The following is a 26991-nucleotide window of genomic DNA, read 5'->3' as shown; positions in this document are numbered from 1 at the left end:
TCCTTAGCCTTCCTGGCCTGTGGGAGCAATGTACTCTTCCCACCTGTGACATTCTTAATGTCATCCAACAAGGCTCCAGAGCCGTTCACCAAGGAAGGATAGATCCGTCAAGGCTTTTTTAGATGCCTGGTCCACCGACCAGCATTTGAGCCAAATCAGGCGCCTCAGCACCACTGCTGACACTGAAACCCTGGCTAGCAGAGGACGCATATCCAGAGCCGAGTCCCAAGCGTACTTAAGACCGTGCACCAATTGGTCTGCTAGTTCCACGCAGACGGGAGTAGCCTGCTGCTTCTCCAATTTACGGTGCAAAAGTTTGCCCATTCAGTAAGTGTCTGCGACACAGGTGCTGTGGTTGGTACTGGTCACATTGCTGACCCCCCAACCATAAATAAGGAACGGCCACTGCCTAGGTTCCTGCCCGTGGGGTCCTTAACCACAGAAGCCCCCTTCTACCGGGATCGTGGTTACCTTATCTAACCTGGATACTGGGGGGTCTATGACCGGAGGAGCAGACCGTTATTGCAGAAGGCTCTCCACAAGGGGGTAACACACCGCCATGCTTTTTGGGACCGAAAGGGTCTGTTGCGGTCGCCCCCAATTCCTGTATATGAACTTATTGAAATAAGTCAGATACGAAAACACCTTCGGTGTTCGGGCTGGCTTACGGGACCCAAAAGGGACCACTACTGCAGCAGAAGGACCTGCTGTATCCTGATCTTCAGGGTATCGTGCACAGCTGTGATAAGTGTTCCAACTAGCGCTAGTTGGAACATCCTCACTGTCCGATTGGTCTTGGTCAGCGTCATCTGAAATAACAGAGAAGGGGCCATCAGTCTCAGCTGGGTCCGTGTCTGCGTCAGAGCTCTCCCCGGAGGATGGGAGGGGGAAGGGGCCACTTTCTACCACCTTGCGCCCGCACACTGCCTCCATCCTGGCAATGAACGTTTTCAGGACCGCCGACAAGGCGTCCAAAGGAACTGCACTGTTTGCAGATGGTTTCTGACCATGCTTCTCCCCGAGTCACACCAAACGCGGCCGCCAAACTGTACACAGAGAGGGACAGTGAAAAAAGAGAAAATGGCGGCAGAACAGCTCTATGGCGATCAGCATGTGCAGACCTGCAGACACCCAGTGGGGAGACAACAGACACCCAGTGGGGAGACAACAGACACCCAGCGGCACAGCCACCTAGCACAGACCCCCACCCAAGGTGACCCCTCTATATATGGCACACACACACACCGCTCAGCAGCCCATGCAGCATCCCCCACGGGGGGGGAGGGGGAGAGATAGGGACAGGGAGTGAAGAGAGGGACCCCCGAAACTACCTCCCAGGGAATGCCCAGCTGCTCAGCCCCACCCAGGCAGGGAGAGCTGTACTTACCATTCCGGACAAGTTGGGGCAATTCCATCACAGACCCACTCTCCGATCAGTACAGGGTGGCTGCTGGCCATGGCACACTGACTCAGACATCAGTAGCCCAGTCATATGTGTGCCCCGGAGCATTGCGCTCACCGGCCGACCCTGGAGCCTGAGGGGCATGTCGTGGCCAACCCAGCGCGTAGCTATTGCCACGCTCGCTGGCCAGGCTGGGGAGACTACAAGGATAAGGGTATCCAGCCTGTCACCCAGCCGGCTGTTGATAGCAGATCACAGGATCTTAATCATGCGCAAAAGACAAAACTTCTGCAAAACAAAAACAAAACTCGGAACAATGGGCCCGCAGGGTTCCTAGGTCAATCTCCTTCACTAGGCAGAAAAAAAACTGAGGCTGCAGGAAGCAGGCTGGGGGGGTTGTTACTGAAGGGACCGCCCCTTGGAGTTCTGTTTTTTGTACATGTTCTGCCTAGTCCTCTGCTGGAGGTCGGTGTAACAACCCGATGGCCAAGAATAAAGGAGCTGTGTCAGTCATTTAACGTAAGAGAAAATCATATTTTCCTCAATATGGACACAATGACGATATAAGCAGTGGCAACAGACTAAGGAAGCAGAATGTAACCGGCTGGGTACATCCTTCCTTTAAGAGCCACCAGAGGGCGGGCGAGAGCCAGGGCAGGGATTTGTGTGTAAACACACAAATCCCTGTTCTGTCAGGGGAAAGGAGACATATAGTTTGTTATCCTCCCCCAGTCAGTCACATCCCCATACAGTTAGAACATGCGGTGGGAACAATTAAACCCCTTGATTACCCCCTAGTGTTAACCCCTTCCCTACCAGTGACATTTACACAGTAATCGGTGCATATTTATAGCACTGATCGCTGTATAAATGTCAATGGTCCCAAAAAGGTGTCAAAAGTATCTGATCTGTCAGTCGCAGATCCCCACCATTACTAGTAAAAAAAAAAAAAAATGCATTAAATCTTTCCCATAGTTTGTAGACACTAACTTTTGCACAAACCAATCAATATACGCTTATTGCTAATTATTTTACCAAAAACATGTAGAAGAATATATATTGGCCTAAACTGAAGAAATTTGTTTAAAAAACAAAAAACAAACAAACTGGGGAATATTTATTATAGCAAAAAGTAATAAAAAATATTTTTCTAAATTGTCTCTTGTTTATGGCGCAAAATATAAACCACAGAGGTGAGAAAATACCACCAAAAGAAAGCTCTATTTGTGGGGAAAAAAAAGGATGTAAATTTTGTTTGGGTACAGCATTGCATGACCGTGCAATTGTCAATTAAAGTGACGCAGTGTCAAATTTTAAAAAGTGCTCTGGACAGGAAGGAGGTAAAATCTTCTGGGGCTGAAGTGGTTAATGCAGCTTCCATCCAAACATTATGCTCCTGCGCAAGCCTTCTTTGGTAAAGTAGGTCATGGTTAAAACCTTGCTGTGGTTTTTACTGCTCTCTGGGCTTTACTAAGCCATTGGGTCATAAAAATCATAATCAACAGCATAATCAAACACAGAAGTGTTGAACCTATGTCCCTCAGTGGACTCCAAGAAAAGGTTTTTATGGCAAATCCAAAAATCTTTGTCCTTTTCTTATACATTGAAGGGTGGTTACAGAAAAATACTAACAGCCCCAGGAAAAAAGGCCTAAACATTCGCCTGGTAGAACTTGGGGAACATGTTAAAAAAAAAAGACCAGGTGGTAGCCTTGCAGTTCAAGATAATCTTAGCCCAATTCTGAAAGGCCCTAAAAGGCGTCAACTTGACAAAACAAAGGTGGAAGCCAATCCTTGAGACCATAAACATGAATAATGGTCTGAGTCACCTAGAGATGGTGTAATGAGAAGGCCTTAAGTGAAGTTCTGTTCAGGACAGGAACATCTCTATCTTTCTGATGGACATCTGTCTGTGGCGTTGTCCAACTGAATCCATTATCGGATAACCCTCTATCAAGAGAGTCCACTGTTGCATGTACAGTTAAAACGCCCAAGTATCAGGATATTGATGAGGAAACAAGAGCCCTCCAACCAGTGGCGTACCAACTTAAGGGCGGTCCGCCCCAGGTGCTACACACTGAAGGGGGGGGGGGGGGGCACAGGCCAGCAGACCCCATCCCCCCACCGTTAGGGAAGTCGTGAAAGCGGGACGGGCTCAGGCAGTGTGGTGCTGTGACAGGGCAGGGAGAGGCGAGCTGTGATGGAGTTTATCTAGAGCTGTGTGTTCAGTGAGATATCCACTTTAGCCTGTATATACGCCCACACGTGTGATGTCAATATGTGACCTGGCTAGCTCTGAGAACAAGGAAATGTTCTCTCAAGCGTAAAAGACCACTGAGCATGTGCAGGTTGGCTACCCTGCCTATGTGTAAGCTGGCCTTCCCCAGATAGACAGTGCAGGAGGGAAGGATCTATGCATACAGGATCAAAGAGCTTTTTTACACAATACAGAGGATTAACCCCTTAAGTTCCACAAAGAGTAAAAAGCATGCTATAAAGCATATACAGACTGATTTTACTGTTGTGGATTTAGCAGCACTAAGGTTCAGGATCCATCTGAACCATTGTTTAAAGCATCATTGTCCAGCAGAACCTGTGCTGACTGTTACCTTAACAGGTTGTCTATGTAGCCTCTGAACCACCTTCTACACCCAAGCATCTGAAACGCAAGCTGCCCAAGTGTCTGCAAAGGTTAACAGATGCCCAGCCACTTTGGAAACTGGAAGGGCACTTTCAAATTGAGAAAGATATCTGGGCATTTGAATGACTCTGGGCTCCATGCCTTTCAGGTGAACTGAGAGCCAAGCTCTGGTTTGGACTTGGAAGTGACCATTCTCCCGGGAACAATTGTTGGCGACTCAAGTAGTCCCCCTGTCAATTCTTTATTCCTGGAATGAAGACTGTCGATAGGCAAAGAATGTTGTCTTCTGCCCAAAATAGGATATGAGTCACCTCTCTCTGGGCCACACGACTTCTCTTGCCTCCTTGGTGATTGATTTAGGCCACTGTTGTGGCATTGTCGGATTGGATCCAGACAGGACAAATTCTGTAATCTAAGCGTCCAGGCTTTCATGGCCAGACGAGCTGCCCGAATCTCTAGAATATTGATGGACAAGGTCATTTCTGATTTGGACCATCTTCCCTGGACAGACGCTTCTTCTAGGACTGCTCCCCAGCCCAGAAGGCTGGCATTTGTTTTTCCCACTTTCCAGGTAAATGGTAAAACAATACATAACGTTTGGGGGTTCTAAGTATTTCTCGCAAAAAAAAAAAAAAACACATGTTAACACCTAAATTCCAAAACAAAGCTAGTCCTTAAGTTGGGTAATATTTATTGAAAAAATAGATAAAGTATAATGAGCAGAGACATGAAATAATAAAAATCGATACATGATGCGAGCCCTAATGTGTCTACACGTTTCGTTGTACACTTCTTCAGGACACATATGGGGTTCAGTGGTTGCAAAGAGGAGAGGAATCTTACTATCTAAAGATAAAAACACACAGATTACAATGATATAATATAACAAACACTGGTAAAGCCGGAACAGAAAATCATGACACATGCGCATAGAGCAAAAATACTTATGGCAACTGGAGTATAATGTTAGCTTGCAAGAGGGTCACGTAAATACGTATTAATCAGTGATTCGACAAAAAATGGTTTCCAATAAAGAAAACATATGGAAAAGCTCAGGGGCAAAACAGCTCAATACAGCCGAAATACATAGAGGCCACCTGAAATTCAATATAAAAAAGGAAAATTTTAAATTACTAAAATAGTATGGCAAAGGTTTTTTTTAATATACCTTGTAGGACTTTTCTGTTTTGCCAGTTTTGTGGCAGACTTCCCGTTTTGGCATCCGTTCGGTGGCGTCACGGTGTTTGCTGCTATTGGCGGTAATTGCCAGTGGTTGCCGCCCTATGATGTAATCAATGGGGAACTATCTTCCTATTTGACGGTTTTCGGTGGGAATTTTGTGGCGGGAAATTTTGGGCGCCAATTTGGGCTTTAAATTGCCTCATATTTGTTATCACCAGTTGAGGAGTTGTTTAACCATATGCTTAGTAAGTTGCTTTATGTATACTGATGACGTTTTTCTTTGTTTGATACTCACCTTGGAGGCTTACTTTAATATTTGCTATATTGATATATTTATATCTGTTTTATAGATTGGGATGATGGTAGCTTGGATCCGGATCCTCCATATTGGATAGGTTTCCATTTTGTGTTTTTTTTGTCACTTGAGGATCCTCTTTGATTTGTACATCATGGTCCATGGCATATTCCATCTCCCATCTAATATCCCCTGTTCGATAAAGTTATGATGATCAGCCCACAGGTATATAAATTTTTTATTTTTTTTTGGTCATTTGATGTTACACCTTTGCCATACTATTTTAGCAATTTAAACTGTTTTTTTTATATTGAATTTCAGGTGGGCTCTATGTGTTTCGGCTGTATTGAGCTGTTTTGCTCCTATGCTTTTCCGTATGTTTTTCTTTATTGAAAACCATTTTGTTTAATCACTGATTGACTAATACGTATTTACGTGACCCTCTTGCAAGGTAACATTATACTCCTGTTGCCATAAGTATTTTTGCTATATGTGCATGTGTCATGATTTTCTGTTCCGGTTTTACCAGTGTCTTTTATATGTCCTTGTAATCTCTGTGTTTATCTTTAGATTCCTCTCCTATTTGCAACCACTGAACCCCATATTTGTCCTGAAGAAGCGTACAATGAAGGGCTCACATGATGTATTGATTTTTATCTGTATATGTGATTTTTATTATTTCTTGCTTTTTTCTTTCATGTCTGGTCATTTAATATTTATTGAAAAAATACATAAAGTATATTTTTTTGTACTCCCAGTGTTTGTTGTGCCTTTAAAGTCCGAACATAGGTTTTCTTTGAATTCCTTTTTTTCCCAAATATTTGCGGATGAGGCAATGTGAGTGCTTTCTCTTTATTTATTCTGTAAAAATAGGTACATGGAGGTAAGCATCCTTGATGTCGATTGACGCTAGCAGTTTTCCACCTTGTAGATTGGAGACCACTGATCGGATTGACTCCATGCGAAAAGAGCGGATATTCAAAAACCAGTTTAGATCTTGAGATCCAAAATGGGTCTGACATCCCCGTTTGATTTTGGTACTGTGAAAAGGTTTGAATAAAACTCTAACCCTCGCTCTTCCATGGGGACCGCAGATATCTCATTTTAAGACAAGAGATGGTTCAACGCCAGAAAGACTTTTTTTGGATCTCTGGGAACGTTTGATCTGAGAAAAAGTCGACAGGAACTCTAGTTTGTATCCTAGAGATATTGAGGAAGCCACCCATTTGTCTTGACACTGTTCCTGCCAGACCCTTGAGAACTGCAGATGTCTTACCCCCACTCGAGCGAGCGGGGGCACACCTTCATAAGGAGGTTTAAGTATTTTGTTTTGTGGGTTTCCTGCCCCAGGGCTTCTTTTGTCCCTGGGGTTGACCCGGAGGTTTAACTCTTGAACTTGATGGTGGAGGCCGTCATGACTGCCTGGAGGCCAACGTTCCTGGCACTGGAGAAGCAGCTCATTTAAAATAAAAAACGCTTAAACTTCTTAACTGGTAAAAAGGGAACTTTTTCCATTATAAATTCTTTGGATGTATTTATCCAGATCGTCTCCAAACAACCCTTTCACCATGAAATGGAAAACTAGCCAAGAGCTTTTTGCATGGTACTTCGGCTGACCAATTTTTCAACCATAGAACTGTACGCACATGCACCAGCCCGAGCCTGGAGAATAGAATCTCTCATAGCATCTATTGTAAAACAACGCCTCAGCCAAATCTTGGGCCCGCTGATCAGGAATAATCTTGAGCACGTGTTTAAACTGGTCTTTTAAGGACCGACATACACCGATCGCTGCCAGTGCAGGCTGAACCACAGGACCTGCCAGAGAAATATTTTTTTAAATAGGAATTCCAACTTCTTATTGGATCCTTCAGCATTTGGGCATTGTCTACCTGACAAGTCAAGTTTTTATTGATAGAGGATTTAGCAGCGTCATTTGCTGGAATCCCCCATCCTCCATAGGATAAAGTGCTGAAAACTTTTTTGGAGGAAAAAAAGTTTATTTGGGTGCTCCCACTCAGAATACATAAGCTTTTTTACTAATGAATGAATAGGAAAAGCATGAATAGCTTGGGGAGGCTTTAGTGAACACAAACAAGAAGTGGGCTCATCGACTGACTCCGCTACTGGCAGCAAAAATGTAGAGCGGACCAATTCAATGAGTGATTGCGCAAACAACATTTCTTGTGAACCCGATCCTTCCATATTAGACTCTTCAGAAGAGGAGTCATCAGTCTCTTCCTGGTCCCCTGAGGGAAATTCATCTCTCGTACCCTATTCCTCAGTTTGAGGGTCCTGGGTAATGGAAGGGGACCTGTTATGCTTAGTCCCACTCTGGGATGCGATTAACCACTTACAGACCGGACCATTTTGCTGGTCAAAGACCAGACCACTTTTTGAGATTCGGCACTGCGCCGCTTTAACTGACAATTGCGCGGTCGTGCGACGTGGCTCCCAAACAAAATTGACGTCTTTTTCCCCACAAATAGAGCTTTCTTTTGGTGGTATTTGAACACCCCTGCGGTTTTTATTTTTTGCGCTATAAACAAAAATAGAGCGACAATTTTGAAAAAAAAAAAACACATTTTTTACTTTTTGTTATAATAAATATCCCCAAAAAATATAGGAAAAAATGTTTTTCCCTCAGTTAGGCCGATACGTATTCTACATATTTTTGGTAAAAAAAAAAAAATAAAACGCAATAAGCGATTGGTTTGCGCAAAAGTTATAGCGTTTACAAAATAGGGATAGTTTTATGGCATTTTTATTAATAATTTTTTTTTTTACTAGTAATGGCGGCAATCAGCGATTTTTATTGTGACTGCGACATTATGGCAGACACATCGGACATTTTTGACACATTTTTGGGGCCATTGCCAGTTATACAGCAATCACTGCTATATAAATGCAGTGATTCCTGTGTAAATGACACTGGCAGTGAAGGGGTTAACCAATGGGTGGCAGTGTAGGGGTTAAGTGTTCCTAGGGGTGTGTTACTAACTGTGGGGGGTTGGGCTTTCATTTAGTGAACAATGATCTCTGCTCCAATCACATGGAGCAGAGATCAGCGTCACTAGTTGCTAGGCAGAATGGAGAAATGCTGTTTACAATGGCATTTCTCCATTCAGCCGTCCCGTGAGACGATCGCAGGTATGCCCACGGCGATCGAGCGATGGCAGGGCGGCATTGAAGATTGGACGTACCTGTACGCCAATATGCCTGCCCGTGTCATTCTGCCAACGTACATCGGCGTGCGCTGGTCAGGAACCGGTTAATGCACCAATTTTTGTTCCAAGCCTAAAATGGTTAAGGAAAAAAACCCTCTTCAGTAATATATACAGAGGCTGCTGCGTTAAGAGCAGCTGCAACACCCGACATCCCTGATGGCTTACTCTGACCAGCCATATCACTCTCAGGGGAGGATGCCATCTTTTTTGAGATGGTTCTAGGCTTCCTTGTGGCTGTAGAAGTCTTTCTATAGCCGTTTTTTGAGGTGGTGTTTTTACCCCCTACCGACCATAGCCCGATGCACAAGACAGAGGTACTACCACAAGGAAAGCATACAATGCTTGAGCAATAGTCCAGCCCCACCGCTATTAATGCTCAGCCTGATGCAATATTAAATGTGTCAAAAGGAATGCCTGTGTCACCAAACCTCTTTCATGCCCCTCTTTGCTCGCGTCCCTCCGTCAGCTTGCAACAGCAATAATGTCGCTTCTAAAAAAAAAAAAAAAAAACACATTCCCACACTGGACGTTGGAGGATGCCAAAGCAGCGCTAAGCACCGCCCCCTCCGTCGCATTTGGCCCCCCCTTCTCTTTTTAACCACTTGCTTACTGGGCACTTAAATCCCCCTCAGTCCCAGACCAATTTTCAGCTTTCAGCGCTGATGCACTTTGAATGACAATTGCGCGGGCATACAACACTGTACCCAAATGAAATTTTTATAATTTTTTTCCCACAAATAGAGCTTTCTTTTGGTGGTATTTAATTACAGCTGGGAGTTTTATTTTTTGCTAAACAAACAAAAAAAAGATGCAAAAAAAAATAAAAAATCAAAAAAAAAAATCATGTTTAATAGTTTGTTATAAAATTTTGCAAACAGGTAATTTTTCTCCTTCATTGAAGTGCGCTGATGACGCGGCACTGATAGGCTGCACTGGTGGGCACTGATAGGCACAGTTAAGGCGGCACCGATGGGTGGCACAGATAGATGGGACTGATGGGCACTGATAGGTGGCTCTGATAGGTGGCACTGCTGGGCACTGATGGGCGGCACTGCTGGGCACTGGAAGATGACACCGATGGGCACGGATATGTGGCACTGGGGTGCAGCACCTTTGTTGAGGCAGATTGTGGACACTGCTGGGGCACTTATTTTTGTATCACCTTTATTGATGAGGGGGCAGGTGGGCACCGGCAGGGGGCAGGTGGGCACTGGCAGGGCTGGCGGTGATCGGGACTGATGTCCCGATCACGGCCGCCGGTGATCGGCTCTTTTTTTTTCTCCTCGCGCTGTCAGCGCGAGGAGGAATAATAGCCGATTACCGGCTCCATTATATCACATGATCAGCTGTCATTGGCTGACAGCTGATCACGTGATAAGGGGTCGGGATCGACCCCTTGCTCTGATCGGTGATCAGGCGAGTCTCATAGACTCGCCGATCACAGAGGACGCCGCTCATGCATGGGAATACATCAATAGACGTAGTCCCGGAAAAGGAGATCCGCGCTGTAGCCGTCATTCGGCTATAGCGCGGGTCCCAAGTGGTTAAAAAAAAAACGTTTTCCCGTGCGAGCGCGGGTCTCTGATCCTACAGGATCATTCTGTGAGGGGAAAAATGGTGAGGAGGGAACCTGAAAGCTACCGAGTAGGGCAGCATGCTGATTTTTTTTGTTCTCTCCTAACGCTCTTCCTTGTGAAGAGGGGGAGAGTACAGCCCAGGTGGGGGTGTCTGGTGAAGAGGAAAACCCCCCAGACTTACCGGAGGTCTGCTGCTAGCTGGAGAAAAGAAAAGAAGCTTGCTGTTCCAGACACTGCGTGATCTCTTGAGGAAGCATGAGAAGGTATGTGCTCCATACAGCCCCCAGTGGTGACACTTAGGCATGACAATATTTACTAACTAAAGGAGACATTTCATAAGAAAAATCAAAAATGTCTTAGAAAAACTCCACTTAATTTTCCCACTGAAGAGTTTTCTGTGGTAAAAACCAACAAACCCAATCTTCACCCTTCACGGTGGTTTCCATTAACAAACCTTCAGGAGACGGGAACCCACAATCTTGGACCTGTAATAGCATCCCGCCAGTAAAACTTTATGGCCTTAATACCAAAAGTACTGTATCCAGGGATACAGCTCTCTAAAAAGTCAAAACCTTCTTTCTTTGGACACAAGGTCGGGGTACCATTCAATTCAGCCTAAAAGACACTTTGAATGGATCCGGCTGCATAGCTAGCCCCAGCAAAGATTGCTCCAGTGGAGCTCAGCACAGCACATTTTTGCTTGTGGCCAACGCCTTAGACACTGGTGAAAAAACTGAGGTACTCCCAGTAGTGGGAGGGGTTATATAGGGAGTGGACTTCTTGTCTTCAGTGTGCTAGGGTCCATCACCTGAAGGTGGCCTATAACCCACATGGTAACTACTATGGCTCTGTGTCCTGTGATGTACGATAAGAAACAGGAGTAATGGCAGAAGGCTGTAACTCTGAGGCAAGCTTGTCTTTCATAGACTGACTCAGTCTCAGCATTTGATGACTTGCTAGATACACACTATACAACTTTTAATACAAGATAGAGACTGCAATTTAGAATCTGCAAGGGAAAGTGCATGAGAGTGCTTGTGGCCTGTGCATTCAGAGTCATCAAATAGTTGGGCGATTTGTACCATAAAGTCATTAACTGCTTACTCAGCACTCAACCGTAATATAGTGTCTAGGTCAGGGATGGCAAACCTTGGCACCCCAGATGTTCTGGAACTACATTTTCCATGATGCTTATCCACTCTGCAGTGTAGTGGAGAGTCATAGGAAATGTAGTTCCAAAACATCTGGGGTGCAAAGGTTCGCCATCAACAGTCTAGGTATTTAAAGCATACAATAAAGGAAGAATAGATGAAAGGATCTAACAATCTCCTGTGACAAATCTGAGATGGATTATCCACACAATGTATAGGAAAGAACACTGGCATTAGAAGTATCAAACACCATTTTACTGAATATAGCACAGTTACAGGGTAAAATATTGGTGTCCAGCATGAAATGGAACAAAGAAAAAAAACAGTAGGTAGCAAACAGGCTGTGTATAGGAAAGTCCATACAGCAGCAAAAAGATACATTCGGCTCCAAAACAAGCCAGAAAATGTCGGGCAGACCTGGGGGAGTCTACAACCACAAACTGGGAGTGCCAGCTGTCAAATTCAGACGGTGATGTGGGTCCTAGTTCTCAGACTGTCGTCACCAAAAGTGCAACTCTTTCAGTAATTTATTAAAACTATGGACGATTAAGGTGACCGACTCTGCTAAATTTGGCCTGGGTACTCAGGTTTCATTAATGTCTGGTCATGCAAGGGTTAATGCCATTAAGAGTTATACAGTACCTTAGCCATAACAACTTCCTATACTTATAGCAAGCTGGGCCTTGATTTTTAAATCTAAAAATGAAAAAATGTTTACTACTCAACAATGGGGCATACAGGTGGCACTATACTCAAGTGGTGCTCCATAAGGCCTTTCCACAAACATCACCACTCTGTTGGCGCGGATGCGGAGAACGTGCCACGCATGCTCATGTTTGGTGGTATTGCCCACTTATCCAGCCTTACTGGCTAACTATCCTTACTGGCTAACGAGCCAGACCTGGGATCCCATGACAGGATCCATGTAGGGGGTTTACTTACCTTGTCCCCTGGATCCAGCGATGTCTCCCCGCTGTCATCAGCAACCCCCCGTGTCTCGCTCGATCTGTGACAGCGCAGAGCTCTGTTCCCTGCGAGCGGTGCAACGCACAGGGACGGAGTTCGGCGCCAAATTCAAAAAGTAAAAAACAGTATAGAGTATACTGTAATCTTACAGATTACAGTACTGTATCAAATAATTACACATCCCCTTTGTGGTCTTTTGTCCCCTAGTGGTTTGTCCAGTGTCCTGCATGCAGTTTTATATTATAAATACTATTCTTTATGCCGGGAAACTTGAGATTGTCCATAGCAACCAAAAAAAAAAAAAAAAAGGCAGTTTACATCAAAAGTGGTTATAGACCAGCTAGAACACAGCGATAATAAATCAGAATCGCTTGCAGAATTGATCGATAGTGTTTGATGACTGATTTCTCCCACGAATTACTAAGTAATGATAGCGACAATTCTGCAACTCCGCATATTTCAGTGTTTTTGATTTAATTTCATTACTAAATAATTATTATATTATTTGTTACAAATACATACATACATATACATATATACACATATATATATATATATATATATATATATATATATATATATATATATATATATATATATATATATATACACACACATATATACACATATATATATATCATAATTTATGATTTCATATTTCAAATTTTATCATACCTGGGATATATTAGACTCTTGTTTGGACGGATTTAAGTGAATTATTTCTAAGAATTACAGGCCTACAATATAAAATGCCAAATTCCAATGCAAAATAATGGTACCGCTTTCAGCACCTAAAATCTTAAATAATCATACCGCCAGGGAGGTTAACAAAGTAAATAAAACTGCTACAGATACCAGGTGAGGCTTAATTAATGTTTTGTGCTTTTGCAGGCAAAAGCTCAGAAAAGGTTCAGGCGTACAAAATAATTGGAAGCCCTGGTATTTGTATCAATTTATTCATAAGAATAAGACCACCAACACATGCATCAGTAAAATTCAGAGCATTAACTTTTTTTTTTGTTTTATGCAAGTAAGAGTTTACTGTTACAAAAGGCAAGCCAACCTGGAGGTAACTGGAAGGGTACAGGTATTCCATCATGTACAGATGCTCCTTCTGGCCTCTGCATTTTGGTATTTAGGGAGTCCAGAACATTGAGCTCCATGCTCTTCAGAAAACTTTGACTCTGGTTTTCTAAGATAATGGAGACTGTGACCTGGCTCTCCTTCTGTAGATCCCCTTGAATATCATACATCTGTTAAGAAAATTATTAAAAGGCATTAAGGTATTTATGAAAGGACTGTTTCACTTGCAACATTGCTTATAAACATTAAGATAAATAACAAGTGTCATTTAAAGCAGCATTATACCCTAAAAGGAAAAAAAAAAAAAAAAAAAAAAAACATTGACAGGCAGGGTTTTTATAACAATGAGACCCCAGTGGTCTCTTCTGTTATAAATGCCCCTCGAAGCAGTAATGTAATCCGAGCTACATATGTACAGCTCAGAATATTTTTACAGCAATCGCTCTGAGCCATGGTGAAGTCACTCCCATGTCATTGTGGCCCAGCAAATCAAGCAGCTATATGAAGTCAATAACTGTTAAGTTTTACTGCTGCTTATAATAAAAATAAACACTGGCAAAATAAATTTAAAATTTAGAAGCGATCCCAGAAAAAAAAAAAGCAAAGCAGTGCCAAGAGTGATAACAGAGAAAAGGATTTTACAGTGGGTACAAAAATTCTAATTTCTTTCGCATTCAGGGCACAGGAATCCATTAACGCTTTGGACAGCCAAAAGCAGCCCAACTGAGAGGTGGGCAACAAAGAAAACAAAACGTTAACAGGCTCACCAAAAACAGAACAAGGGGCTGCCTGCTCAAACAGCCACCCGAGTGACCGCGTTTACACCTGAGCGTTTTGTAGCTTGAAGCTTAAAAACACTGGAGGATTACAAAAATCAATGATTCTCTAAAGAGATGGTTCACATCTCCATTCCATGTCGCCTGAAGCTCAAACAAGAAATTACTGGAAATGAGCCATTTGTGCAATATTGCGTGATTTTCTGCTCAGATGAAAATAAAATAGTAATATTATATGAATAAATTATATAAAATAAATACACAAATAACTAAAAATCAGCATAAGTAAAATAAATACTAATAATGCATTAATAATAAGTAACCTCTAACCATAAAAAATATTAAATACCGTACATTAATAATAAAACAACCAACCAAACTCGAAAAAAAAATATATATATATATTTTGTGTTAGAGTGTTTAGTTATTTTAAGGGGTAAGGGTTAAAGTTAAGGGTTATTTATTGTTAGTATTTTTTTATTTATAATTTTTGTGTATTTATTTTACATTTATTAATTATTATTCATATAATAAATAAATAACCCCAACCTAAACTAAACTTGAACTCCCTTAGGGCCGGTTCACACAGCGGGCGATGCGAGGCGTCACGACTCGCCTCGCTCCCGCAAGTCGCCCCCGTTCTGTACAATGGAACCGTTCTGAGAGGAGCGACTCGAGTCGCTCCGACTCAGAAAAAAGGTTCCTGTACTACTTCTGGGCGACTTCGGGGGCGACTTGCATTGACTTCTATACAGAAGTCCTCTGCAAGTCGCCGCTGAGGTCGCCGCAGGTCGGGGCGAGGCAAGTCGGAGACGCCTCGCCGCGCCTGCAGTGTGAACCGGCCCTTACCCAAAGAAAAAAAACATTATAATGAATGAATGAATAATAAAAGAAGAAATATAAGCTAATGGAAAAGCTAAAAAAGCCGAAATACTTAGCAACAAATGATGCAACAGATAATAGTTTTCTCTATAGGCTAATTAAAAAAAAAAACACCAAAGCCCAAAAATGCTCTATACAAACACGCAAAAAAAAATGCAGAAAAAACGCCGGGAGAGCGTTCAAAGGTGCTACACTAGGTGTGAATGCAGCCTTAAAGCAGTCATCAAATGAGGTCTGAACATTCACCTGGTAGAACTTAGAGATCTGTTAACAGAAAACCAGATGGCAGCCTTACAAATCTGGGGAAAAAAGCAGCCTGATGCAGAAAAGCCCATAAAGTATTTACAGATTTGACAGGAAAGGGTGAATTCTGATCCTTGAAAAGATAAACTTGGATAAACCATGTAGTAGAAGGGCCTGCCTGATTGCATACACATTGAAACTCGTTTGACCTCATATTATATGGTTTTGGTAAATCTGAAGGGAAAAACTCAGACAATCTGATAGTGTGTACGGGGCCTTAAGCTACCAAAAAATGGCAGAACAAGAAGTTTACAGGGAATCACAAGAGAATTTAATCTTTCTGAAAGAAACGAACTCTTACAACTTTAACCACAGTCTGACAATGGAGGGAAATTTCCTGATAAACTGGACCCCAGAGAAAACGTGTGGAAAAAGGTCATCCTGGTTAAGGTGGAAGGTCAAAAATACCTGAAGCCTCATTTACATCTCAGCGTTTTGAAGCGCGAAGCTCCAAAATGCTGATGGAGGAAAAAAAAAAAAAAATCAATTATTCTCTATGGAGACAGTTTACATTTACACTCCAAGTCGCCTGAAGCTCAAAATGGTTCTGGAGTTTTTTTTGTATCTCGAATCAGGCAGATTTGATCATTTTTTGGAGTGTTTTTATTCCCATAGAAGTTAAAATAAACGTGAAATTTGCACGTTTTTGTGCACATTCGCTCGCATAAAAACATTTTTAAAAATAAACAAATAGTAAGAATATATGAAGTAAACTAAAAACACACAAATAGCTAAAAATCATCATAAATAACACCTATATTAAATACATATTTATTAATAAAATAATATATACCCAAGCAAGAATTTTTTTTAATTAAAAATGTATTTTGTTTTACAGAGTTTTTTTTTTTTTTTTTTTAAGGGTTAGGGGTTATTTACTATTCCTTAGTATTCATTTATTGAATTTAGGATTATTTTTATTTGTGTATTTTACATTTAATAATGTAGTAGTAAGTGTCCGGATGTAAAGCGGAGCGGACGTGTGTCTGGGGAGCTCCGGCCATCCGCATATGAATCCTGTGCCATCCTGCTAAGTCCTTGGCCCAAAAGGAGTGTTTTTTTGCCCAGAAGATCCGCTGCCCTGCCGTGAGGTGTCTGGAGAGGCTATTGTGGAGTGGGGGACCGTGGAGTCGGAGATACGACCGCTCATCCTCCTCGAGCCGGCCGCCATCTTCCCAGCCTGTGTGGAGCAAACGGAGCTAATCCGGGGCCTGTGGGAGAGGTAAGGGGCTCCTCTTCATCCATCCGTTGCCCCCCCTTGTCCCCCTGGGCTGTCCCGTCCTTCCGCGGGCCGCTGGAGTGATTTTCGGGCCTGAGGCCTAGCGCGGCCTAGTGAAGCCTGCCGCGGACCGGACTTTCCTGGCCGGCCGGCCGGCGAGCGAGCACCGCGATCGGCCTGCGGAGCGGCGGCGGCGGCTGTCGGCCGGTGGGGGGCTGAGGCTGACATTACAGGCCTGGCAGGAGTTGGTGGGGAAGCTGTGGAGCCTTAAAAAGACTGCCCCGGCCTGGTCCGGCCTAACGTAGCCTGGGCATCAGTTGCAGCCTGCACCCAGTGGCTGGGGGGGATGTGCTGTGGTCGGCCTGGCCTCTGTGCTTTAGTAGCTGCTCCTTTTATCTGGTTCTGGACACTGCTTCTCATTGCAGGGGGGGCTGTTCTGGTGCATTGACTGAGGGCCCTGACTATCCTCCCTTGCTGACGGACATTGCATCCATCCATCCAGCTCCCTGGGCCCTGCCATTTTGAGTCACTGCCTGAGCCTCGCTACCTAGGGACTGCAGCTGTGAGGAGCGGAGGCTCACGGGCGCCTGCGGCCCGCACCCCTTCATGGGCCCTAAACATCGGCCCAAGAGCTCTTCTGCGTCGAGCTGTCCTGCTCCTGATCCGCCTGCTCAACCAGATCCCTCTCTTATTGGGAGGGTGCAGTCGCTGCTTGCGGAATTAGCCATGGAGTCCGGTTCCCCCTCTGGGGCAGCATTGCCTACCCCTCCCTCCCAGGACAGCACTGCGGTGATACTGGCCGCCATTGAGCAGAGTAAAGCCTCTATGCTGGTACGCATTGACCGCCTTGCAGAAGAATGTACCTTTATTAGGAATGACCTGGACAAGATCAGGGGTAGGCTGACTGAATCAGAATCACGAATCTCTGCAGCTGAGGACCTCACGACTACCCATACCAACAACATAGCGGACCTGCAACGCACGGTGCGACTGCTTGTCGCTAAGGCTGATGATGCGGAGAATAGAGCAAGACGCAACAATATCCGTGTCATAGGTCTGCCGGAGGGGGAGGAGGGTGATCGGCCAGCGGAGTTTGCTGAAGATTTTTTCAAGAAGCTGTTGAGCCTCCCGGAAGTCTCCCCGACATATGTGGTCGAGCGTGCTCATCGGGTTCCTACAGGACGTTACATCCCAGGGGCGACTCCCCGACCCTTCCTGGTCCGCTTTCTGAATTTCAGGGACCGGGATAGGATCCTCTCCGCAGCCCGTAGGCTCCCTTCTCTACCATACGGCAACTCCTCAATCCTACTGTTCCCGGACTTTTCGGCAGATTTGCAGCGCAAGAGAAGGTCCTTTAATGATATCCGCAGGCGCCTACGGGACAAGGATATTAAATACAGCATGTTATACCCCAGCCGCCTTCGGGTGCCTTATAACGGATCAGTGAAGTTCTTCGACACCCCGGAGGAAGCAAATGACTGGCTGATCACTCTACGTTAATCTTTTACAGCTTTCCCTACGTTAATGGGGGGTACTACTACTTGCCTGCATTGTTATCCTGCTGTGGGCTCCTGGCCTTTTTTGTTTTTTGTGTTTTTCCTGGCGGCTTGCTGTCACGGCAGCTGCGAAACTCACGGGATGCTACTTCCCAACGGATGGGTGGACGCCTTTGTTTCATCCTTCCTGCCGGCGGACGGCGTATGGATCTCCGCCTCTCCTAGGGCTGCTGCGATGCCTTGCCATCTCTCCAGTTGATCCTGCCTGACTCTGCTTTGTTTTTTTTTTTTTGTTTTTTTTTTTTTTTTCCCTCTTATAGGTTCTTTAACTGCCTCCTTTAGCTCGGAGCTCCCCGGACGAGGGACACTGAAGGACTTATTAGTTTTTTCCCTCATTTCAGGTTTTTTGCCCTGACAAGAATAAGCGGCTTAGAGCGGCCGCTGCTTCGGAACTTTTTTTTGTGACTAAAGTCTGGAGGTTTAAGTTTTGGTTAGGTTTTTGGGTATCAAACTGGTCATGTTTTTTAGTGCCCGATTGTTTTTTGTTTTTCACCAATTGGGGCACTCTTGGCTGGTAGGGAGTTGTGGGTTTTCTTTTTTTCTTCTTTTTTGTTGTTTTAATTATGTTGCTGTTTCCTTGTTCTTTTTTCTTTTTTTCACTGTGCGCTCTGACTCCACTGATAAATGCACTTGTTTTGAATGTTGTGCTGCCTTGCTCCATGCTCGCTGGCAGGATACTGGGATATTGTATGTGTATTACTGTACTATCATAATTATTAATTGCTTCCATGGCGTTAAGACTAGTGTCTTGGAACGTGCGGGGCCTTAATGATAAGGTAAAAAGGGCGTTGATGTTTAAATACCTGAATAATCACAGACCCCATGTACTTTTTCTTCAGGAGACTCATCTCCTGGGGAATAAAATCCTTGCCCTGCGCAGGCCCTGGGTGAGACAGGCATTTCATGCCACATACTCTAGTTATGCGAGGGGAGTGGCCATCTTGCTAAACAAATCACTAGCTTACAAAGTTGTTCACCTGCATACTGACCAAGGGGGTAGATTTATTGTCCTACTGTTAGAGATCGGCCAGGTGGTTTACGCTTTGGTCAACGTATATGTGCCCCCTCCTTTCAATCCACATATTCTGTATAAGATTGCTGAACTGCTGGCTCCCCTACAGTTCTCCAGATTGTACATAGCTGGGGATTTTAACTCTATTTTAGACCCGTCCCTGGACTCATCCAACCCGAACAGGGCTTATTCGCCAGATCTACTGCAGTGGGCCCAAACGTTTAACTACACTGAGATCTGGAGATGGAGGAATGTGGGCGTACGGGCCTATTCTTTCCACTCCTCCACATATAGATCGGGCTCTCGGATTGATTTGGTCTTCGGCAACTCTGGGGCCCCGACGTCGGTGAGGGGGGCCCTGTACCTGCCTGCAGGCCTCTCTGACCACGCACCTTTGGAGGTCACCTTGCAGTTGTCGGACACCAGGGGTACAGGTTGTTGGCGTCTGGCGTCCAAATGGGTTCAGGACTTGCGGGTGGGGGAGGAGGTCGCTCCTAAGCTGAAACAATATTGGGATCTGAATGAGGGTTCTGCCTCGGTACAGATGGTCTGGGATGCTTTTAAGGCCAATACCAGGGGGGAATATATTTCGGCTATCAAGGCGGTCCGCTCTGAGATGTCATCTCGGATGCGGCAGCTTGAGGGGAGCGAGGCCGAGGCGGCTGAGGCTTTTTCCGCCTCGCCGACCCCGGAGCGCTTTACTCGGCTGGCTGATTCAAGGCGGGCCCTATCCCTTCATCTTGCGGAGGCCACACACTTAGATCTGAAGTCTCTGGCAGGGAAAATCTTCGAATCCGGGGACAAAAATGGTAAGCTTCTGGCAAATTTAGTAGCTGATTCTAAAATGCAGACAGTTGTCTCGGAGATCTATGGATCGGATGGTCAGTTGGTGTCCGCGCCTGACATGATACTTTCTGAGTTCAGGGCCTTCTATGAACAACTGTATGCTGAGGTTCCAGGGGGGTCGGTGGAAGCGCAGAGGGAATTTCTTTCCTCCTTAAATTTGCCCTCTCTATCACAGGAGGACCGGGAATTCCTTGATAAGGATTTTACCTTGGAGGAAGTGGAGGAGGCAATTCGCTCACTCCCTGGTGGGAAGACTCCTGGACCTGATGGTCTACCTGGCGACTGGTACAGGATGTATGCCCCCCTGATTGCTCCCAAGTTGTTAAAAGTGTTCTCCGATAGCAAACTTCGGATGGGGCTTCCCCCATCCATGTATCAAGCACATATAGTGCTTATCCCTAAGCCTGGCAAGGATATCTCCCTGTGTGCTTCCTATAGACCGATCTCCCTGCTAAATTACGATCTGAAAATTTTGACGAAGATTCTGGCCACCAGGTTACGGACGGTCCTGGCATCCCTGATTGAGATGGACCAAACTGGATTTATGCCAGGGAAGTCCACTGATATAAATCTACGACGGGTGTTTACACATTTGCAGTTGCCGGCCACGGAGTCTTCTACGAGGGTCATAGTTACACTAGATATTGAAAAAGCTTTTGACTCTGTGGCCTGGCAGTTTATGTCCTTAGTTTTGGAGGCCATGGGTTTTGGAGTGGGATTTTGTAATTGGATACATATTTTATATAAGGAGCCCCTGGCGCAGATTAAGATGGGTGGCGCCTTGTCAGAGCCTTTTGCTGTTAGGAGAGGAACGCGGCAGGGTTGTCCATTGTCACCGGCTCTGTTTGCCCTGGCAATGGAGCCACTCGCGTCGGCCCTCAGGAAGGCGGAGGGAGTTAGAGGGATACAGGTGGGTTCCATACAGGAGAAGGTAGCCTTATATGCGGATGACCTCATACTCTTTTTAAGTGACCCGGCCCAGTCTCTCAGGGAGACGCTACTTATTCTTTCTCACTTCACTGACTGTTCAGGGCTCAAGGTAAACTGGGATAAATCTCAAATTATGTCAATAGATAGGGAAGCCAAGGCAGCTGCGGATCCCAACCTGCCACTCATGTGGACAGATACTATGAAATATTTGGGGATTTACATTTCCCCCTCTACCTCTGATTTTTGTTCCCTCAATCTGGATCCACTGGTGCGGCGGATGAGGACTAGACTGAAGGCATGGTCGCATCTCCCTCTCACCTTGATTGGGAGAATTAATTTATTTAAGATGAAGCTTTTGCCTGCTTTTCTCTATGTTCTCAGACATGCTCCAGTCTGGATTCCTAAAAAAATATTTCGCACGATAAATTCTCTTTTGGTGTCCTTTCTCTGGGGCGCTGGTCAGCCACGGTTTAAGCTCACGGTATTGCAGAGGCCTTGGGGGGAGGGTGGATTAGCTTGCCCGGATTTGTACTCCTACTATGTGGCGGCTCTTCTGACCCATGCTCATAATTGGCTGGTTTCAGACGAGTCCAATGCGGCGGTGGTCCTGGAAGCGGCGTGGTTGGGGTCGTATGAGGCACTAAGACACTTGGTGTATCGCGGTCTGCGAGCCCCTTTTCCTCTTACTGCTGCAATGAGGGCGGTTATAAGGGCATGGAAGGCTGCCAATCTGATGCGCCCCGTACCCTCGGGACACATCTCCCCGCATAGTCCTCTTTGGCTCAACCCGAATTTACCGGAGTTTGGCTCTATTCCCGACCCTAGTGTATGGGCAAGCAGGGGTATTAAATATATTGATCAACTCTGTGTTGAGGGCAAAATTCAGACCTTTGACAGGCTGAAACAACAGTATACACTGCCCAACTCACACTTATTCAGATACTTACAACTTAATCATGCCTTTCGATCGCAGTTTGGAAATGCCCCCGTCGCATTTTACACCTCAAGGTTGGAATCTCTGCTCAGAGATGTTGATCTGTCCAAACCGTTGTCTGCTATCTACAAGGTATTACTCCCAGGTGTCCATACCGGTCTGGAACTCCAAAGGGCAAGGTGGGAAGCTGATTTTCCCTCCTTGGACACGGAGGACTGGGAAGATGTATGGGAGTATCCTTTCCTACAGTTAGTGTCAGCCAGAGATAGATTGGTGCAATTCAAAATAGTGCATAGGGTATATTACACTCCGCAACGTCTTCACAGAATCTATCCATCTGTCCCTGATTCTTGTTGGAGATGCAACTCACTTTCGGCGGATTTCATACACATGTTCTGGAGCTGTCCTCAGATAGCTGGGTTCTGGGTGGAGGTGACTAATTTTATTCTGGCGGTTACCACCGTTAACGTACCTTTATCGGTCGAGATATGCCTCTTAGGACTGGTCGAGCCGCTGGCTACACGCCGAGCGCTCAGAACACTCCTGGGCTTATTGCTGTACTATGCCCGTAAGTCGATTGTTCTCAAATGGAAGGCCCCGGTAGCCCCCTCTATTAATTTTTGGAAGAACTTAGTGAATACGGCTCTCCCTCTTTACAGGGCCACCTACCTTTCGCGAGGGTGTGGCACTAAATTTCATAAAGTATGGGGCATTTGGACGGAGTCGCGCGACACCAACGCTGACTTGAATCCGGACTGATGGAGTTTCATTAGTGACTAGGGGAAGAGTTCTAAGTTGTGTGCTATTCATGTAACCTTGGGTCATTATTTACGTGGGCAATAGGGGATTGGTAGGTGAAGGGTGATGCATGCATATTTTATCCTGGGTCTGAGTGTGGACTGCGGTGGAGCATGGGCGAATTAAGTAACTGTCCTGAGTAATGTGCAGTGGTGCTGGAGCGTACAGGGGGAGGGGGGGTATTTCTTTTTTCTGTTTGGATGCACACGCCGGTGGCGGTGTATCGGGAGGGGGGAGGGGGAGGGTTCATTGGTTGTTCCCTGATTGTTTGACTCAGGGGGGGTTTTGTAATAATCAGCCTGGGTATGCCCAATAGGCTGTAGGTTGTTTTATTGTTTTACTTGCAAATTAATAAAAATAATTTCAAAAAAAAAAATAATGTAGTAGTAATAGTATTAACATCCTAAACCTAATAAAAAAAAAAAAGATGTCAGACCCTATGTCAGAAAGCCAGTTCAGCTAATACGAATTTTCATACAGCTAATGCAAATTCTTCATCAGTTACTGCTCATTCCCATCGACTGAGTGAGATTGCACGTATTTGTATTTCCTATGCTTTTAATCGTTTTGTTAAATGTGAGTTTATAGCTAGCTGGGGTGGAGAATTTTTTATCATCTAATCCCTCGGATACTGCACTATAAGAGGCATTTTTTCTTGTTTTTTTTTCATATGCATTTCCACATTACTGGTCTTAAATGTGAAAGCAGCACAGTGGATGAGACTTGTGTTAGCCATTGATCGTATTGTTTCAGCTTATTAACCCTTTCCCGCCGAGCGTTCGCAGATGTGCGTACTCGGATTTCAGGGGTTATATTGGGATGTTGCCTGCAGCTGCAGGCATCACACCGGTACCGTTTTTTTTTTTAGAGCCGGCAATCGGCTTTCCAGGTATAACAACCGATGCGGCTAAAAGCTGCTCGGCTGTTATACTGGAGGAGCGGGAGGGGACATCCCCCCCTTCCGCCACTATATAAATAAAATAAAAAATACAGTATTCAGATTCAAAGGTTTTCGGTGATCTGAATACTTTCAAGTGCAAAGGAGGGATCCGGGGTCTTTTAGACACCCGATCCTTCCATAAAGAGTACCTATCACCACCTATTACTTTCACAGGGGATGTTTACATTCCTTATGACAGCAATAAAAAATTATCACTTTTTTTGTAAACACAATTATATAAAATTAAATAAAATAAATAAGAAAAAAAGTCGTGCCCGCATATGTAAACGGTGTTCAAGTTACACATATGAGGTATCACCACAATCCTCAGAGTGAGAGCAATAATTCTAGAACTAGACCTCCTCTGTAACGCTAACCTGGTAACCGTAAAACATTTTTAAAGCATCGCCTATGGAGATTTGTTAGGTACCATAGTTTGTCGCCATGCCACGAGTGTGTGCAATTATAAAGCGTGACATGCTTGGTATCTATTTACTTGGCAAAAAATCATCTCTTTCACATTATGCAAAAAAATGTGGCTAACTTTATGATTTCTTTTTTTTTTAATTCATGAAAGTATCTTTTTCCCAAAAAGTTACGCTTAAAACACAGCTGCACAAATAACGTGTGACATAAAATATTGCAACAATCGCCATTTTATTCTCTAGATTCTCTGCAAAAAAAATATACACAATGTTTGGGGGTTTTAAGTAATTTTCTAGCAAAAAATACGGATTTTAACTTGTAAACACCAAATGTCAGAAATGGACGTAGTCATTAAAGGGTTAAAGATGACAGAGGATTCCTTGAAGGGTGTATTGGCACTAAGTGCAAAGGTGTATTTGACGGGGTCAAATAAATTGCATATGGTGGTGGGAACACTCAGGCTAAAGTTTTGTTAGAAGAATCATTGTGGAGGATTTCCCATTACTGATTATTGGACTTTTGTTATCAAATATTGCATCACTTTATAAAAAAAATAATAAAATAACCCTATGTCAGAAAGCCAGTTCAGCTAATACAAATTCTCATAAAGCTAATGCCAATTCTTCAGCAGCTACTGCTCATTCCCATACAGCTAATGCTCCTGCACACAGTCATGCACAGGCTAATATCCAGTGTGCACTGACACATAGGTGCCTCTTGACCATCCTGCTGTCTTATCGTGCATGACCCCCGCTCCCCTTGTCCCTGACTGTGGCAGTCATCTGCTATCAAGCTACTGGCACCCATGCTTCTTTGAGCCTTGTACCTCTGTCACCACATTCAGGGGTGCTCGGACCACAGCCGCAAGGGAAGCCCTCTTGTCAACTCAGCCTCCAACCAAGGTACATGATACCCTGACCCCTAATCCTAACCAACCCCAACTCCTAAGACCAACTCTAACCAATTACCTGAACGAAAAAAAAAAAAAGGAAAAAAAAAAAAAAAAAGGAAAGTTAATGGAAAAGCAAAAAAATAAAATAAAAAAAGCTGAAATGCCTAGCAACAAATGATGCAACAGATAAAAGTTCTCTCTATTGGCGATTAAAAAAAATAAAATAAAAAACTCCGAAGCTCAACAATACTGCATAGAAATACGCAAGTCACGTATTCAAAACGCGTCAAATTGGCACATAAAAGCTTGACTAAAAATGCTCAAAGATGCTACACTCGGGTGTGAATGCAGCCGAAGAGGAAAAAAAAAGTTCTAGCCCTTAACACCACCCTGTACTGGCGCAAGACCAGAACAGATTCTTTATACACTGCCAGGTAGCTGCAGCTGCCCTATTCCTGTGGAAGAATAGGCAGCTTCTTGCTGCTGGAATGACTGGGTTCAGCAGCAACCGCTCAGCCCATTTAAATGAAAGTGGTCTTGACAAGGGACACTGTTTTTCACATGTAGCCACACAGAGTTTGAAAGCTACGCTTAGGGACAGCGTGAAAGCCTGACTGCAGTTAGCTGTGTCTAGGCTCAGACATCTGTTCCTAAGCACAACTGTCCTGTGTGGGGCTACATGTGACCAGCAGAGACTGTTGTCAGACCATCACTAGTATAAATGGGCCGAGTGGCCGCTGGTGATCGCATCACCTGGTCAGGAGAGGAGATTCCCCCAACTTACAAGTTCGCTACACTGCCGGGATGCCCCAGAACTCCTATCACAGGCCCACAGACTACCACTGAGTTACAAGGATCCTCCAAACACTGGAAGGAAAACTAGTTTACAGAGCCATCAAGACCAGGACAATCTGGTCGTCGATGATAGACAAAATTGGTCCATTCAAGGACTAGACTGACTTGTCCCAAAAAAAAAAAAAAAAATTACACACACACACACACACATATATATATATATATATATATACATATACATATACATATACATATATATATATATATATATATCTGAAGTGAAACTGGCCAAATGTGAATGCCTCAAAAGAGGGTAAACCCTTCAGCTCCAGGAGTCCAATAAATAAGTGAAGAGACGGGCAAGTCCTGGTCTTAAAGTACAAGTCTAGCAGAAAAAGTTTGAAGTTTCTTCCTGGAGAAAAAAAAATAAAAAACAAATAACGAAAACCTTGTTCTGTGTCAAGCACTTGACCTAGGTATTTCAAGTTATGAGTCCGTTCCAGTGTCTTTCTGTACCTCTAATGTCTAGCTGGTCAGGGCTACCTTGCCAGCCAAAACTTGAGCGAACTGTTCCTTCAGTAGAAGTTTGTCTAGGAATTTCACAATGGGAATGCAGCAATGCTAGTATTGGAGCCAGTACATTGGTAAACACTTAAGGCGAAGAAAATAGCTCAAAAGGCAAAGTTACAAAGCATGTAGAGGGTGGGTGGAAAAGTTGGAAACATGTAGGTACATGTCCTTGATATCCACAGACACCAGAAAGTCTTCCTGGTAAAGGGTGGCAATGACAGACCTGGTAATTCAAAGTGTGGGAACCATATTGGAGTAGAAGAACCCCTAAAAACATTCTGCCACTGTGATGTAGGCAGTCAACCTGCCTGCAAAGGCTATCACACGTTCCTTCACTTTGGAAAATAAGGATGCACCTTCAGTGGACAATTTGTTTGAGGGCTTGGTAACGTTAGAGCTTCAATCCTTTTGGGGTGGACTGGGAGCCAGGAATGGGTTTGTACTTGATTTGGCTGATGTGGAATAACCAAACACTTTTCATTGAAGGGGCAATCTTTTATACGCAGGTTCTGCAGTTCAACACCGTAGCTTAGGGCTACAGCCATTAGTGCCACATATTTTATGAATGGTCAGTGTTTGTCAAATCAAG

At 44.4% G+C, this 26991-nt stretch overlaps 1 protein-coding gene across 4 annotated transcripts in view; it reads right to left on the bottom strand.

The window, feature by feature from the left end:
* The window catches only part of AP3D1 (adaptor related protein complex 3 subunit delta 1), a 167653-nt gene that overhangs the window by 29318 nt on the left and 111344 nt on the right, over nt 1-26991 (bottom strand). For all 4 annotated transcript variants that reach the window (XM_077475978.1, XM_077475979.1, XM_077475980.1 and 1 more), the window contains one exon: nt 13504-13693. In XM_077475978.1, the coding sequence (XP_077332104.1) occupies nt 13504-13693 (190 nt within the window). The remainder of the gene's footprint in view (nt 1-13503; nt 13694-26991) is intronic.

The sequence above is a fragment of the Lithobates pipiens genome, unplaced genomic scaffold, assembly GCF_037356315.1.
Source record: "Lithobates pipiens isolate NorthernLeopardFrog02 unplaced genomic scaffold, aLitPip1_a1.2 Scaffold_13, whole genome shotgun sequence".
Taxonomy (NCBI): Eukaryota; Metazoa; Chordata; class Amphibia; order Anura; family Ranidae; genus Lithobates; species Lithobates pipiens.
The sequence above is the reverse complement of the archived record's forward strand: the minus strand, read 5'-3'. Positions and strand labels throughout refer to the sequence as shown.